Source organism: Accipiter gentilis, chromosome 23 (assembly GCF_929443795.1).
Source record: "Accipiter gentilis chromosome 23, bAccGen1.1, whole genome shotgun sequence".
Taxonomy (NCBI): Eukaryota; Metazoa; Chordata; class Aves; order Accipitriformes; family Accipitridae; genus Astur; species Astur gentilis.
In genome coordinates, this window is record NC_064902.1 from 18992692 (window position 1) to 19009165 (window position 16474).

Here is a 16474-nt window from a genome sequence, read left to right on the forward strand (position 1 = left end):
TTGTATTTCCATGATCTTCAGCCAGGCCATCTTGGGCCATGGTCTTGTCAGATCTACTAAGTTAAGTAGGGTCAATCCTATGAAGACCTCTCGAGAAGGAAAACAGGGATACTGAGAACACCATCAGGTATTTGAAAAGCGAGTTTTCTTCTAAATAGAAATATATCACTTGATACCTCCATTAGGAAACACTATACTTCTGGGAGCAATGCCTTCTCCGTCAGATGCAGAGCGAAGGGCTGCCCGGTGACACCTCTCCCGGTGGCACAGGTGCTAATCCCACAGATTTCCAAGGTGGGTATCGCATTTTGCCTACTTTAGGTCTCCTCCATAAATTACCTCGAGTACAGGATTCGCTTCCTTCTCTAACATGTTGCTTAGTGGTTCGGTGTGCTGGAAACGGCACGTTAAGGCAACAAACAAACCCTCCAGGCTGGGGACACACTCACGGCCAAATCTAGAAGTCTTTCCAAGGCAAAACTCTCATCTTCTTCCCAATTATGTTTGTGGGTATTCCCCTCGGAGATTTCCAAAATGATTGCTCATTCCTCAGCCTTCATCAAGAGAGGAAAGCCACTTCCATTGGTGGCACTTACTATTTTCACGCCAATTTGACACTTGCTCAGGAATCCCCAGACTAATAAGCTGCTGCCTGAGGTGCTCTGTTACCAAACGGCAGAGAGCTGTGCCAGCAGCTACGTGCAAAGCATAAGCAGAAGACAAGAGGTACCTGCAGCGATCACAAAGCTGTCCCTACGGGTAGCAGCTCAAAATTCATGCTGAGGAGGTACCTAACAAGTGTTAAATAAAAGCACTTTAGGAGTAAAATGATAGAAGAAAAGGTCTGCCCTTGGTAATGAACAATTCATACCTGCTGCTTCTAAGGCAGGTACTCGCGTACGGATGAACTTTTGCGTGAAACCCAGCAGGCTCTCGTGCAGGATTCTTTCACTTCATTGGTTTTTCTCATTCGTGCATTTTCTTCAAAACTTCCAACCTATGTCTCTTGAACGCAAAAGAGTTGACAAGTTTTTAACTCAAATATCAAGAGAGGCCAACCCTCGTGTCGCCATTTGATGCGAAGCAGGCCATCAAACCATGCTTCAAGTGCCTAAAACGTGTTCTATTTTTAAGGTAATTGATGGGACACATGCTGATGCCAAAAGCTTGAAAGCAATTTCTATAGTGTTGCCTTTCATTTTTTTGCTTATAAAACCCACACATTTATTCCCCTTTATTACCAATCCATGGCATTTCCAAATGCCAAGGCATTAACTGGAATGAGTCGGAGAATGTGCCTGTGTAACATAACCTTGCATCACTTTTAAGAAACTCGTAAGCTTGATGGAGCAGTCTAAAATTGACAAACAGTAGCATACACCAAGAATGTCCAGCAATGCAATGTAACGCAATATGGGGATTATAAAGGGTCAGATGATGGGATCTTAACAATAACAACCACTAAGTAACGAGAGCAATCGTAGAGAGACACCCTGTGGGAAAAACACCAGGGATCATCTTGGGAAAAAAACCCCACCACCACACCTCCAAACTGTTACAGATATAAATATATCAGATTAAGCCTGTTGCTTAAATAGAGTAAGGACATCTGACTTTTGAAGTATTTGCCCAAGTCGCTTGACAGGGAGCTGCAAACTCAAGCCCCGGGGTGAAGCGGCTGGCACGGCGGTGGCTGGCGTGGGGAAGGGATGGAGCAGCAGGGACGGGGGCACGAGCCCCTCGCCCCCGACCCAGCGGTCACCGAATCACCGCACCTCACTGTGTCCAGGTCTGGCCATTTCCTTCAGCCCCGAGAGGAGTAAGTGGAGCTGCGTCTCCTGTTTCAGTGGGACCTGGATGCCTCTAATTTGGCCCCCAAAAAGAACATAGTGATTTTTTATTTTTTTTTTAAATTTTATTTTTAGTTTCCGTTTTCAGAGTCTGAGAGCAGCTGCACTGGGTCCTCCCTACACAGTAGGAAACCACCTCTGTCATCATTCACATTCCTTATTACAGGGAAAAGAAAACATTAAAATGTGGAGGGAAGCAGGGGGAGCACAGAGCGGACTTTAGTCATGTCAGAAATTAAGGAGAGAAAATTTCAGCCTGGGGCAGGACACTGACCCCCCCAACTGGTGTGTCCAAAGTGATCCCGGAGGGAAAAGCATGGGCGAGTCAGATGTGTACGTCTTGGTTTACATCGAGAAGGGTTAAATACCTAGGTGATGGATTTCTAAACCATTTCAACTCTTTTGGATCATTTTAAAAAGATGATCCAAACTGCCGTGATTTGGGGGCAGAAGACAGCTCCACATATGAACGTTGACAGTGGGCTGACCCGGGGCAAACCTTTGCCCCATTCAGAGCCAAAACATGTTCCAAATTTCACCCTCGAAGCCCGAGTTTCTGTGTTTATTTGCCGATGAACAACGCTACACCTCACCCCCCTGCGCCCCCCAAAAATATATACGCTCTTTTTTTACTGACTATGTTTTAAAGTGGCTTAAGCAGCACAGTCAGAGGACACGCGATGTCTCTTTGCACTGCGCTCATTTACAAAGAAGCAGCTCTGTGGCTACGGGAGGGAGTTTCTACTCCCAAGTATCATTTATAGCAAGATCACGGGCAAAACGCTGAAACACTTAGCACTAGTTACGTCCCTGCTAACTTGATATTTTACTTTCCCACCTCATATTATTTACGTGACCTTGGTAAAGCACTTCCAAATACCTGAACATTTTCATCCCCGGGTGGTGGTTCACCGTCTCATCTTCCCAAAGCACAGTGCTAACAGCTGCCAAACAAATGAAAACCAGCCTGCGGTGAATGAAAATGGGTCTGTGAGAAACCGTGAACAATTTCGCTATTTAATAGGGAACAGGCAATTCATGACGAGATGTTGAATGTTTGACCGTGACTTCAGGAACCGAGCTACGGCTCTGCCGGCGACTTTTCACCTACAGGCAAAACCAAAAGGTGCCCTGAGCTGCCCTGATGTGGCTTCAGCTGGTTTGGGACGGAGCTGAGGCTGGTTATGGCCATTAAAAAGGGACACCAACCCCCTGAGAGCCAGGGACCGCCCGGGGACGGAGACCCGCTGCTGTCCCGGGGCAGCACTGGCTCCCGTCGGACGGGCGCAGCTCGCCCGACGCACAAGGCAGCGCCGGCAGACACAGCGCTGAATCACACGCTACCCGCGGGCATTATAAAGAGCATTTACCTAAATATTTACTGTTATTAACCGAGGGCTTATTATTCTAAAACTGTGTGCAAGACAGGCCCAGGGTCAGGCTTGGAGATTCAATACTTTGCATCAGAATTGCAAGCTTGGACCTTCAGAGAACGCATTCGTTCTTCACACAGTCTGCATAAGAACCTAGCTGTGGCAGCATATGCAATTTAGCAATTCTTTACTATTAAGTCTACCTTTATCCTTACGATTTATCTATGCTCTGTGTTTGCATGGCAGAGCCTCACGAGTGACAAAAGCCTCACACTAAAACCAGCAGCTAGAATTAAACTTTAAAATGTGCCTTCCCTTTTTCAGCCAAATTTATAGTTTCCCTCTAAATGTTGCCTGGCAGCACTATTAAATCAGAACTGTAATAACACAATACCAAGGACTCTTTGAGGAGCGACAGTCGTCACCGTAACCTTTTGAAAGAGCAATCACCTCCCGTTTATATGAAAGACTGAATTCAGCCCAAGCCAGATCAGATAAAGAAACGGAGTCATTCTAGGAAACAATGTCACCCTTCACATTAAAAATAGGGTGCCTCTTTCTTCCATAGCATCCAAACCTATCACAGCCCCAATACCTCCTATCATCCTGCCACTGAAACGTGCCCACGGGCAACGACGCCGGCAAGGCGATTTCGTTATGTACGCACAGGGCACGTCCTTCCCTAACCTCAGCCCGGGAACAGGTGGAAGGGTTTCTTCTAGAGTTACTCCAGCTGAGCCCCAGCTGGCTGCAAACTCTCCTCCATCTTCAGCTCTTCGGTGACACTTTAACGATTAAATATAAATTGAGACTCATGCCTGCTGCGCTTGAGACAGGCAGGAGATGCCCTGGGAGACGGAGCACATCCCTCTGCAGTCAAGGACTTGCTGAAGGATTTATGGTGATTCTCTTCACAAGGGACAGACACAGATAACGAAGTTGGATGGATGGCAAAGAGCTGCTGCTTGGTTAAAGGTCTTGCTTCTCTTTCACGAAGGCCCTGACATCTGTCCCCTGCCTCCTCCTGGGCTACCAGCGCCTATCACGACTCGCGCCGTCCCTTCTTCCAAGGAGGAAACATCACATCAGGTTTGACTTGCTGCCTCAGAGCGGGGGGTAATTGTCTTTGGTGATAAATCCTGCCCTGGGAGATGATCCGTGTGGTCCTGAATCTGTGTCTAACAGCTACGAGGGGAAGGTCCTGCCAGAAAAGGGAGAGGGGTGTGCATCAGACAGGGTGTCACCACCCTTACCCGCTGGTAGCACGGGCACCACAGCGATGCTGGGAATGGGAGAAAGTGTCTTCTCCCAAAAGCTCAGCCAGGCGTTGCAGACACTGTCCTGGCACGCAAGGGGGATTGGCCAATTTGTGACAGGACAGGGGCGGTGGAGGAGAGAGCTAATCCGGAGGGAGAGGGTGGATGACAATACAGCAAACGTAGAATTCTTCCTCTGCCCAGGCCTCCGGTGGCACCAACCCTGAAGTCCCGCGCTGCCGGTCCCAACACTGGGGTCAGATTTAGAGAGCAACTAGAGTTTCCAAAGTCCCAACCACGCGTAGGTGTGGGCACGGACCGTTACTGGAACCGCCAGCCACAACAAAATGCTTCGTACGAAGTTTATACCTGAAAACACGAGCAGACGCCGTGCGCAGCCCCATCCTTCCCCCCAGCAACACCATCTGTGCCAGGATGAAGGTCCATTTTCTCACCGGTTGGTGAAACAGCAAACATCCATATATACAGAGTTACCCAAATTATGTAAATCCAAATGCTAATTGATGCTAATGAAGGCTGCATTAAGTGGGAAAATGCTGGCTGCCTCCAGATTAGAGCTGTAGGTCCCCCTCCCCTGCTCTACACAAATACCATGTTCATCGCTTCACTTGATTGGAATGCTGAATTATCCCCGACAGATCTGAGGAATGATGCTGGGCTCTCCTGGAATGCTGAATTATCCCCGACAGCTCTGAGGAATGATGCTGGGCTCTCCGTGCAGTCAGTGTCACCAGCCTGGTACCTTCAGCACAAGAAGAACAAGGGCAAGAGCAGAAGATGCAGCAGGGAGAGACATGACGCCCAGCATCACACGATGAGAAAAAGAACGCAGAACTGTTTACGTCTTCACACATTTGCAAAATAAAATATGATTCCCCTCCCTCCCCCCCCCCCCCCCCCCACTGTATTTATCTCAAACTGCTGCAAAAAGTGACAGAAGTAATCTGAAAACCACTCCAGGAAGTTTCTGTTACCAACAAGATAAGACATTACTAAGGACACAGATTTTTTTTCCCCTAGCACAACGGAAAAAAAAAAAAAGTCCATGGAAACCAGAAAATTGGAATTAAAAACCATTAAATAAAATAAACACAATTAAAAGTTTGCTCCTATTTGCTTTAATTTGATAGATTTCAATACTTGTGTGAGGGCCTGCTATAGCTGATACTCTCAGCTTTCTACCTTAGAAATCTATTAAATATGATAGAAAAGCACAAAGGAGATCGAAGAAAAGCAGTGTAGAAAGCAGAAATCCTCCTAGGAGAGGCGTTAGCTTATCCAGAAAGTGCCAGGCAAGCGCAATGATGAGGAGCTTCTCCCCAAGCTCAGAAGCTGCCTGCAGAAGCAGCTCTCCTGCATTAATCCCCAAAGCCCAGGAGATGGAGCAAAGCTTCAGCCCTTACAGGATTTCCTGCAAACTTTTTTGGGACTGGCTGGGCCGCGGTGGAGGCTTCTCAACTCACCCAGGAGCCACGCAGCCTTGCTGCGTACAAAACATCGCTGCAACGCTGCTCACATTTAAGCTGAACAAGTCCAAGATCATAAATGAAAAGTCAGCAGAAAGCTGCAAGAGGCACGCCATGTATTAAGTCACCTTGGCCAACAAGTTTCACATAAGCATACTCGGGTAAATTTTAAAGATTTGTGACCTTTACAGATTTAGCCTGAGCTTGGGGAGGGGGGTCCTGGTCTGAGCCTTGTCCCTCCCCGGTCCCTGTGCCGGAGGAATGTCAGACACCAGCCTCCCCCACAGGGCTTGCGGCAGCTCCCACGGGAGTTTTTCCTCCCCCATCTCAGCGTATTTCTGTTCAAAACAGCAGAGAAAAAGCAGGCAGCAATTAAAAACATCAGGCATGGCTTATTTTAGCACAGTGCCCTAATGCCTTTTTAAGGATTCCTGGCAAGGATTGTTTTTTCTTCTTCATCCATCAACTAAAAAGCACTCAGAAATGCTCCATTACGTATGGGTTTATGTGGGTTTTTATTTCCTCTCCACGCTCTCATCTCATCAGCAGCATGTTCTACCTTCTAAAGAGAGAGACGTTTATGACACTGTAAAATTGAACCCTGTGGGTCAGTGGGTGTTTTACGTTGGTGTTTCACGTTGTTCACCTCTTGGCTTTGTTCTGGATCATACGAAATAAGAATTTCTAAATATTTCTTCGAACTGGAAGGGGCAGGAAGGATTTTGGAGGAGTACAAGAAGCAGGAAGGCTCTTCTCAATGCTGCTGGTCAGTCACTAGATGTCCTCAGTAATCCTGGTGAGCCAGGGCTGTGGTTAAAAGGCAGAAAACACAGACGAGGTAGGAATCCAAACAAAGAGCAGGTAATTTGGATTTCAGCTGTGAACAAATACGGTAATAATTACAAGTGTGTCTTTATTACCTCTTCAGCTGCATTATACAGACCTGGTCTCTGTGAACAGCCGTCCGTGGGCATCCAAACGTCGCTCCAGAAATGCAGTGCGACAAAGCAAGCTGGAGGTCTGCGAAAGGCAAAGTCGGGGGTCCTGGGGAACAACCGGCAAAAAACGAGGCGTTGCAGAAGCTGCGCAGCATCGCCAGCTCCCTCGTTGGCGATGGGCAGGAGGTCCCACGGGGATGTCGTGCCCTCTTTCTCCTTCCCCGTGCCACCCCAGGCCAACCCCAGCCCTTTGCTACCTGCCCCAGGCAACATCTGAGAAAGAGAAGTTGGATCATCTTATTCTCTCCTCTTCTGGGCCTCCTCCTTCACTCCGTACTTCATAAAAGGTTCTAAGAGCACAACTCTTGCAGGGCCAGGCATGCAGAGAACGACAGGAGGGGTTACAAGTGCTGTACCTGCCACGCTTCCATTTCCAGCTCCTTAGCTCTTGCGTGCTGGAAGCTGCAATCAGGCTTTGAACTCTGGCCCTAGAGATTTTATACCTAATATCCCCCAAATATAGCAAACCGTCCTCAACCCAAACCCACCACAAACTCCCATCTTCTCAACATCATTATCCAAAATTGCCCTGGTCCTGCCTGAGCAAGCCGGGAGGCCAGGCCGAGTGCCAGCGTTGTGCCCACATGGATGTGTTAGACCGAGCTAAATCCTCAACGCTAACGGAAAAGCCAATACAAAACTCAACGGCTACAGCATTAAAATAAAGCAGCGCAAACAACGCTTTAAATGGCGCACGGACCTTGTTACACACCTCACTCCTTTTTTAAATGAAAAACTTTGAGCGTGCTGATAAATAACTGCCAGCCTGCACCGACACCCTTAGTTCTGGGTAAGGGATTGGACTTTGTACCACTCAGCTTCCTGCTCAAAACACCGATGTTTTACAACAGCAGCAAGCATGATTCAATGAATGAAGAACTAGCAAACAGACAAACCTCAAAAACTACTTGGAGAAATGGAAGAGTGCGATGACATGGGGCTAGTTTTAGTGGGCACGTCTGCAATTTATTGTTAATACCTATTTTCACCAGCAACCTGGAAATAAGCGTAAAATTCAGTGATGGTGGTGAAGCTTATGGATGCCACAAAAAGCAGAAAATGACAAATAACTCTGAAGGGAGGAGAGTGAGACTGAGTAACTTCAACTGCTTGGTGACCAGCGTGCAAAAGCACTTGTACATCTCGAAGCCAAGTTGCTCTTCCAGAAAGGTGGGCGTCTCAGAGGGCACAATCTCAAAAGAGGACCCAGCAGATGAGCAACACAACCCCAAGAGCCACGCTCCAAACGGGAAAGGCTGCAGCAATTTTTAGGCGCAAGGAAAGACGAGCAAGAAGTATTTCCAGAAACACGAGGCCACCTCTGCCCGTGTATCACCGCTGAGCTGGGGCTGGGCAGCAGGTCCAGGGAGACCGACCCTGGAGCCCAGTTCAGCTCCACTTGGGACAGCTGTGCCGCAGAGGGCCCTGCAAAGGCACTGAGAGCCGTTCCTCCCTCTCCTTGCATCGTCAGAAATTCAGATTTACAGACCTGGTTTGGGAGGGCCTGAACTGCGCTGGGCCAAGCTTCGCCCAGCTGAGGCCACTGGCGCTCTGCACCCAACGTAACATCCCAGGCCAGGAGAAATCAGACCGTGGTGATTTACTTTCTTGTACTTTAAAGCCCTGAAAGAACACACGCTGCGCTTTTCCAAGCACTCGAGTAGAAATAGGAGGAATGCTAGAGTGGTTTTGGTAGCACACTTTTTAGTTTATTGACCTATACAAAATAATAGGTCTAAAAAATTCAGAAGTAGTAAAAGAATAAGCAAAAAGAGCTTTCGCATTTCTAGAAGGCTATACAAATATGCAAAACCAAAGAAATAAGTTATTTTTTATTTTGTTTTTGTTCGTTTAATTCCAAATCGCGACTCTAATAATACAAACGACTAAGTACCAGCTTAACAAGTGTGTCCTTCTGTATATATTACATGCTCTGGAATATTGGTAAAAAACGTCAAAAAAGTTTATCAGAAACTTTTCTATTCACAATATGAACAAGGAGTAACTAATCCTTTGTATAAAAGAAAAAAAGAGCACCATTTATGGAATCCTGAAGCACAGTACAGCTGAGAAACGAGAGAGATTTTACCATATGCAAACGAGTCGTTGGAAATCACGCAAGATAACCCATGCCAATTTGTTCCTACAGATGGATGACGTGAGGTAGGTTTATCCCTCTTAGATCGAGATTGCAGTCGCACTTTTTTTCCTACACAAATGGTTTCGTGAAAATGCTGTTCTGTCACTTAGTGACTTTGCAACGCACCTGGCAGTTCAGGTGAATCGCGGTACAATCCTAATGCCCCTCATTTTAAGGCACCCACTTGGCTGTTTGTGTTTGCATCCACCTCAAAATACTGGCCGTTACAATCAAATTGTTCGCCGTGTGATCACTGCAGCTCCCCACCGCGGATCCTCGATTCACTGTGGCAGAGCAAAACGTAAGCGTCCCCCGATGAACAGGGGTCGTTGTGCAGCCACCGTGAAAATTTGCCTGCTCCTCCACACAGTGAAGTTGTACCATGGAAAGGTCATTAAATGGGAGGCTATTAATTACACTTTATCATGGAAAAGAGATTTCGAAGGTTACTGCTTCTGTTTCCAAAATCCACAACCACCTATAGTTTTACATGACATAACTGTGTCTTTTCTTTACAGAACTTGCTTGTGGTGCTAACAAACACTCCTAACAATACCCAAAAAAATGGATAAAATCATTCAAACCTCCATAATTAAAAAAAAATAAATCCAGCCTTCCTTCAAGTAATGTTCCAATACTGATTAAGTCACCCTTTGCCTCACTCACACACACAGTATCTATCCTTCATAAGCTTATGAAAGTCCTTCCAGGCCATCATAAGCCATGGCAGAATAAATTTTCATTTCTTCTTTCAGACATCAGAATTGTGCTCCTAGAATTCCTGGTTTTTCCATAAGAGTCTCCTTTTCACATTTTTTTTTTTTTTTTTCTCTGAGGTTTGCCTTCAACACCTTCCAATCTTCCAAAAAAGTGCTTGCTAAATATAAATACTTCAACCAAGTGCTGCATCTAGTAATAGATTAAACTGTGGCTTGCCCTTGCTTGTGTAGGGTATCTGGATTCAGAAAGAAACGCCATTCGTGGTAAGACTTTGTCATTTTGCTATAGTCCCTCTTAATGCTGAATTCAACCTTTCCCAGCAAAACAGCCCGCTTCCTTTTTACGCTCAGTTTGGAAGTTCCACCCGAGATCCGCCTCGGAGTCACAGCATTTTGTGCAAGGCACGCAAGGGTACGAATGCGGGGCTGCGGGCTGCCTACACGAGCGTCCCGGGTTTTGAATCCTCATGCCAGAACAACCTCTGCTCGTTCCTGTGCAAGTCTTCTTCCAACCGGCTCTCATCGTCGCCACCCAGCTGGCTCGTCTCCGCGTAAGCTCTGTAAGAGACGTGGCATCAGGGATCAGCAAGAGCTGAGGGTCTTCCCCAGACCCCCCCAAGCGCTGCACAAACTCACACAACTCCCTTGGGCTTGAACTAATGCTGGTTATTGCGAGTTCAACTCCAGCGCAATTTGGATCCAAACGCAAACCCAGTTTTCGTGTTGTAATTAGTAAAATGGTGTGCAACAGGATCTCAGTTGCTTCAAACCCAGTTTTCGTGTTGTAATTAGTAAAATGGCGTGCAACAGGATCTCGGTTGCTTCAAATTATCAAAGCTGTAAGGTGCATTGATTGCTCATTAGCCATAATCACATTAAAATAGAGAATAAAACAGATGAACAATCAGACAAGTGATTCAGAATATGGAAGATTAATAGCTAATAAGCCTCATTTAGATAAAGCTGCCAAAATAAGCTGAGTTTTCAAAGCCCAATTATAGGAATTTAAGATATTAGTGGAAACGGTATTTATTTTTAAACGCCGTTACTGTAGATCTTTTAAATCACTGCAATAAAAAAAGCCCACGGCATTTAGCTCAGAAACAAGGATCTAGCCGAAGCTCTTCTATCTTTTCTTACACCTTTGTTTTAAAACAAACAAAATTAGAAATTCGGTAATTTCACACAAGTCAGCCTGGCAGCAAGCACAAACTGCAACCCGCAAAGCAGGAGGCACAAACGTGGGGTACTTACTACGGCTGGCTACGCTTAGCATAAGCGTACTTAAACGTGATGGCATTTGTGGGGGCAGAGCCATCGCCCTGGGCAGGACGTCTCTGTCCTTACCGAAAACAGCTGGCGTACGATAGCGGGAGGAAGAGAGCGAAAACGCCAAGTAGAAGCAGCGAGAGAGCTGCAGGAGTTTCTGCAAGGACAGAGCAGACCCTGGGCTCCCCGCCGTCCTCGGGAGAGCCCCCCCCGAGCAGGATGGCTCTGCCAGCAGCGGCACAGCCCGCATGGTTCCCGGGTTAAGCTCTGCCAAGCACGATGCACTTGGCAGAGGCGGCGTTATCGCCTTCGAACGCCAGCGCCGGGACACGGGGGTGAGAGGGACGGGGCTCAGCGGGTGCTCTGCCCGCAACGCTGCTCCGATCATCGCAGCTGCCAGGGAGCGCAAGATCTTTGATGGTCCAGCATCAGCCAGAGCAAAAGGCTGTGCAATAAACGAGTCTATCCTTCGCTATGACGGCTTACCCCTTTCCTCGAGTGTCAGTGGTACAGCTGACCTACTCCGCACAGCGAAGACTCGTTCTCACAAAGTCAATTTTAGAATAACCCTTCATCCTGGCCCTTTGAAATCAAGCTGATTTTCTCAGAAGTTTTACCAGCCTGTGAAACGCAGGAGGAAGGGCAGAAAAACTTGGTATACTCTACTCACCTGCTTTGCAAAGGAAGGTTGCCATAAACGTTCCCGTAACAGCTGGCGTAAGAGGAATGAGACAACGTATCGTAGTCCGAAAGTCCCAGTGCAAGCGGGTTCCGCCAGTTCCCAGCCGTGTTTGCAGAAGATGCTGGAATTAAAAATTACAGCAAATTAGATCTTTCTCCAGTTAAATCAGCCGAGACAAATGAGACAATCTCTATGGCTTTCTGCAGGACACACAAGCAGACAATGCAAACATGAAGGATGATTTACAAGCCCTGTAGGGAGGAAAGCACTGTGCAGGTGGTATTTTGGAGCCAGGGAATCTCTTTAAAAAGTCTTTCTGAACCCATTCAGTGATGCTTATTGTACTGTATTTTGGAAGCCATCATGGCAACGGCATTTACATGGCATGAAGTTTTACACATTGCTTCTAGCTGGTAAACATGTCTGTTTGAAACCCCCGTGGCTCTTTGTGCTTCTTGAGACTACTGCGCTTACAAAGAATAAAAGGCAGTTTTACCCATCGGAGAAGGCAAGTCTGCCTTCGCAAGCACGGAACAATGAGATCCTATTCAGTTCCTCATCTACCTTTCAAGACAGGTCTAGCCTCGCTTCTACTCTGCCGACTTCGTCGAGGCAGCGGAGCGGGACAGAATTTGATGCACAGCAGGGACTTAAAAAAAACCACTCAGCACAGAAGAAATCAGACATTACCCGAAGAGAAAGATGACACCCGACTGCTAGGAGAGCACGGCACCTGAAGACCAGCAAAGCCCAAACTCCTTTGAGATCCTCTGTCAGACTCAAAGCCTGCCTGCAGGCTATGACCCTGTTCCTTTTGACTGGAGGCACGTTGGTACCAACCACGGAGATGCTCTGCAACTAAGGCCTTGTGAATGTTTTTGGTTATGTGCTCCGTTTTAGCAACTTGCTTCCTTGGAAGCCTTAGGGTTGCATATGGGTTGTGCGGTACTCTGTCCACTTCATCCTCATGGTAAGACCTGAATTCCCTGTAACGGTCATATCCGTAATGTGCCGATGAGCGGTAAGAAGGATTGACGCTGTACTGTCCCTCCGTATCGCTCTCATAAACGTATCCTCCGTTGTAATAAACGTCAGATTCGGTGTATGGGGAATATCCAGAAATATAGTAACTAGAGGAAGGCTGCTCCTGACTTTTGTGGTAGACGCCATTGCGGACATCCTTCTGGGCAAGATTTGGCATACTTCCTGAATTTGCAGCAGAAATGTTTTGTTTCTTTGACCGTCTTCGACCCCTGGTCCTGTTGTCCAGTGTCTGAGTAGTATAATATGGATTGGGAGTAGGTGTCACGCAGTAATATTCTGCACTTGACTGGCTAGTGTAGGATGATCCATCATCGAGGATCTCTGTGCTGCTGCTTCGCTGGGACTTGGAGAGGGTGAAGGCTGCCTTTTCAGCAGGAGTCTCGGACAGCAGGTGGGTTTGGGATTCCAGACTTCCACTGCGCTGCCGGCAGTGGTGTGGGGAAACATCTGGCCTGAAACACCACAGATGTTGGTTGGTTAAAGGCAGTCACACATGAACAGACACAGAGACATGGAGAGAGCACGCGTGGGTGAGTCAGGCGTGCTGCCTCCCCAGTCAAAGCACAATACAAACCCAGTCTTATCCTTCCACGTAGACTATCTGCATTGCAAGAAATTCAGCTTGGCTGAAATTTAGGTTTGCTGCAACAGTAGGGGATCTCTCATACAAAAATCTACCGTGGTGAGCAAGGTTAATCTGTGACAGGGATACATGCAGCAAAGCTCACAAACTCAAGTGGTGTAATGATTTACAGGAGGGCTCTCTCGGTTTTTAAGTAGGTAAAGTCTACACAAGCAACTGAGCTGAAGCAGAACACAGGAAGATGGGTTTCCTGTGGCTCTGTCTCTCAAGGCTGCATTACCCCAGCCAAATAAACCACGAACTCTCAATTAACATTGTAAGACTTATAGTACCTCTCCTTCCCCAGCATGGATTCTCAGCTGTCTAATAATACAGGTGAGCTCATGTTGCAGCTCTCTTCCCATAGCAAGGGCACTAATTGGGATCTCTCTTCTCTATCTGGCCACTTACATTTTCAGGAGGCTTGCAGGAACGTAATCCACAGCAGACATCTGTCAGCTTGTGAACAAGTTTTTTTACGGGGACACCACTAGCTGATGGACAATACAATTTCATAAGCCTCGCTTTGCTAGAAAACGAGGCTACAAAGGAAATGTAAAATAAATTCTGGCTATCTTACAAGTATTTTACAGAAACTTTTTGAGCAAGCATTACTTGCTAAAACTCCCTATAGGTTCCTATCTGGAAATGACCCTTCTCCTATAGTCTTTTATGATCAGATAGGCAATATTTATGTGCCAGCTTCCATCTCACTCCTAATTTTGCAGACACCCATTTGTGCGTGCTGCTGTTTGCCCAGACAGGGTTTGCGCCCACACGAACGCCCTCCCTCACATGTCACAAAGCTGGTGCAGGACTGTGCCAGAAGATCGTGGCCGATATTAACCTTGTACCTCTAATATCCAGAAAAGACATTTTTGAGAGCATGACCCTGCTGTAGCGAAAGCTGCACGGCAAAGGACCCTTTGCCCTCTTAACACCGTTTGCTTTTATTCTGCTGCTGCGTGAGATGGACATTGCACTTAAAACAAAGCGCCCTTACTGTAAGTGGCTGCTACTGTAGGCATTGCGTGTGAGCACAGGGGTTGTAGGCATGCTTCTCCCCCCATGGGGCTGGGGCGGCCGCTCCAGGGTTCGGTAAGGACTGCTGTGAGTCGAAAGTGGGTCCCTGTAATGAAGGAGACAATCCCAGTTAGGTTAAACGCCGTGCAAGTCGCAGCAAACAGAATACATGCACCCTAGGTCTTGAAGAAACAAGATGAAGGGCAGAAGAAACACGTAAGGGTGTAACTGGATGTGCTTCCCTGTATAAAAAACAGAACAGTTAAAAAGGAAGAAAAATTCAACCCCTTCTTGTGGTTCAGGGGAGGTCCTCAGAGGATGACCGGTAGGAAAAGCTGCTGCCAAAGGACAGAAGTATGAAGCAGAAGAGACAGAGCAGGTAACAGAGAAGCAAAGGAATCGGGGTTTAAAATGAAGTATATCACAGCTAAATGGTTACATACGGCTATAATTCAACTACTGAACTTCACGTGGAGGACCTGTTCTGCTTATCTTGAGGGACAGATGAGAAAAACACAAAGACCTGACATTGCCCCAGACTTAAAACATTTTTAGGCATGCCTTCAACAGCCTGCTCACACAAGACACAATCCAAGCAATATCAACATCAGTGGGAATCCTTACACTGAGCACTACTAGCACCAGACCAGACCCACACAACACGAGCACACAACCATCAGCAGAGCTACTGCTGTCGATGTGCTCCACGGAACTGTTCTTCTGGCTCAGAAAGTGCCCAAATCCCACGGATACATACAGAACCTCAGCCAGTCACTGCAGCTGACACTAGTGATGGTAGCTGGTTGAATCCCATAACTCTGCTCTTAAGTGGAGAACTACCCATTAGGACTTAGCGAATTCTGTCCGCTTTGACAACGTACCTGCTGAAATACCGATACCATCACGAGGGATGGGTACGGTTTGGTGTTATCTGAAGCCATTAAGCACAGTCATCAGGAAAACTACAAGTTGTTTAATTAATACTGAAAACAAACCACAGAAACAGAGACAAAGGGTGACAGCGCTGGTGGGCACGAGCAATTCCTTAAATACAGCCCTCGCTATTAAATTCCTCGCCCATCTCAAACCTCTTCACAAAGACTACACTACCCTACAATTTCAGAGACTGCGACAACTGCTTATACACACTTTTGTTACTAAACAGGAAATTTATCTCCCATCATCAAATCCTGTAATTGCAGAGGAGCGTGGAGGCAGCAGGCTCCGCTGAAGTGCCCGTAGGAGTCTCGGCGAGGGCAAGACAGAGCTTATGCCAGCAAGGCAGAGAGAGCACAGCAGCGGCAAGACATCCCTACCTGGAGTGTCTGGTTTCCAAGAGCTGCTCGTTTATGGATGACTTTCTGAGATGAATTCTCTCCACCCCGAGGGACTTTGGTGGAGGAAGCCTTGGAGAAAGCTGCACAGAGCTGGGTCTCTGTGCTGGCACAGGAAGCGATTCACTGACTGTTGGAAAGGAACACGTATTTTGTTAGCAAAATCCTTGATATTTTTGCCCCATGTGCAAATCCGTGGCCCCTAAGCAGAAACACTTTGCGCTACAGAGAATGACAGAAGCTGTGAATCTAGAAAGACTCTCCTGCCGGCACCAAGCTCTCCTCCACGCAGACAGGACATCGCAGAGGCTCGTCCAACTCTCAGCAGCACCGGCTCCTACGGAGATTACACACAGCTTGGGGTTGTGCCAGATCACAAAGTGGAACTTCCTTGGGAAAACACCTGTTTGCAGCGCAATCCTTCCCAGAGCCGAGGAGGCAAGCTCAGCCTCTGCAAAGGCCAGTTCCTCTCCCTCCCCTTCCAGCTCTTTATTTGAAAATGACATTTTAAGAATTAGGTTTGAAATACAACCTAAAAGGGACTGACTTCAAAAGCTGCTGAACGAGGAAAGACAACTGACAGACACATTTGGCTGAAGGCAACTGGGAAGACGCTGGTTTGATCCTTGTTCTCGCTTTGCTTAAGGCACAACCCAGGCTCCATCGGAGCCAAAAGG

At 47.2% G+C, this 16474-nt stretch overlaps 1 protein-coding gene across 2 annotated transcripts in view; it reads right to left on the bottom strand.

Moving 5' to 3' along the window:
• Positions 1-8777: 8777 nt before the first annotated feature.
• FRMD4B (FERM domain containing 4B) overlaps positions 8778-16474 on the bottom strand; it is an 85334-nt gene continuing 77637 nt past the window's right edge. For both annotated transcript variants that reach the window (XM_049826848.1, XM_049826849.1), the window contains 5 exons: positions 15780-15927; positions 14444-14569; positions 12465-13270; positions 11763-11895; positions 8778-10381 (listed from right to left, as the gene is read on the bottom strand). In XM_049826848.1, the coding sequence (XP_049682805.1) occupies positions 10261-10381; positions 11763-11895; positions 12465-13270; positions 14444-14569; positions 15780-15927 (1334 nt within the window). In that variant the 3' untranslated portion in view covers positions 8778-10260. The remainder of the gene's footprint in view (positions 10382-11762; positions 11896-12464; positions 13271-14443; positions 14570-15779; positions 15928-16474) is intronic.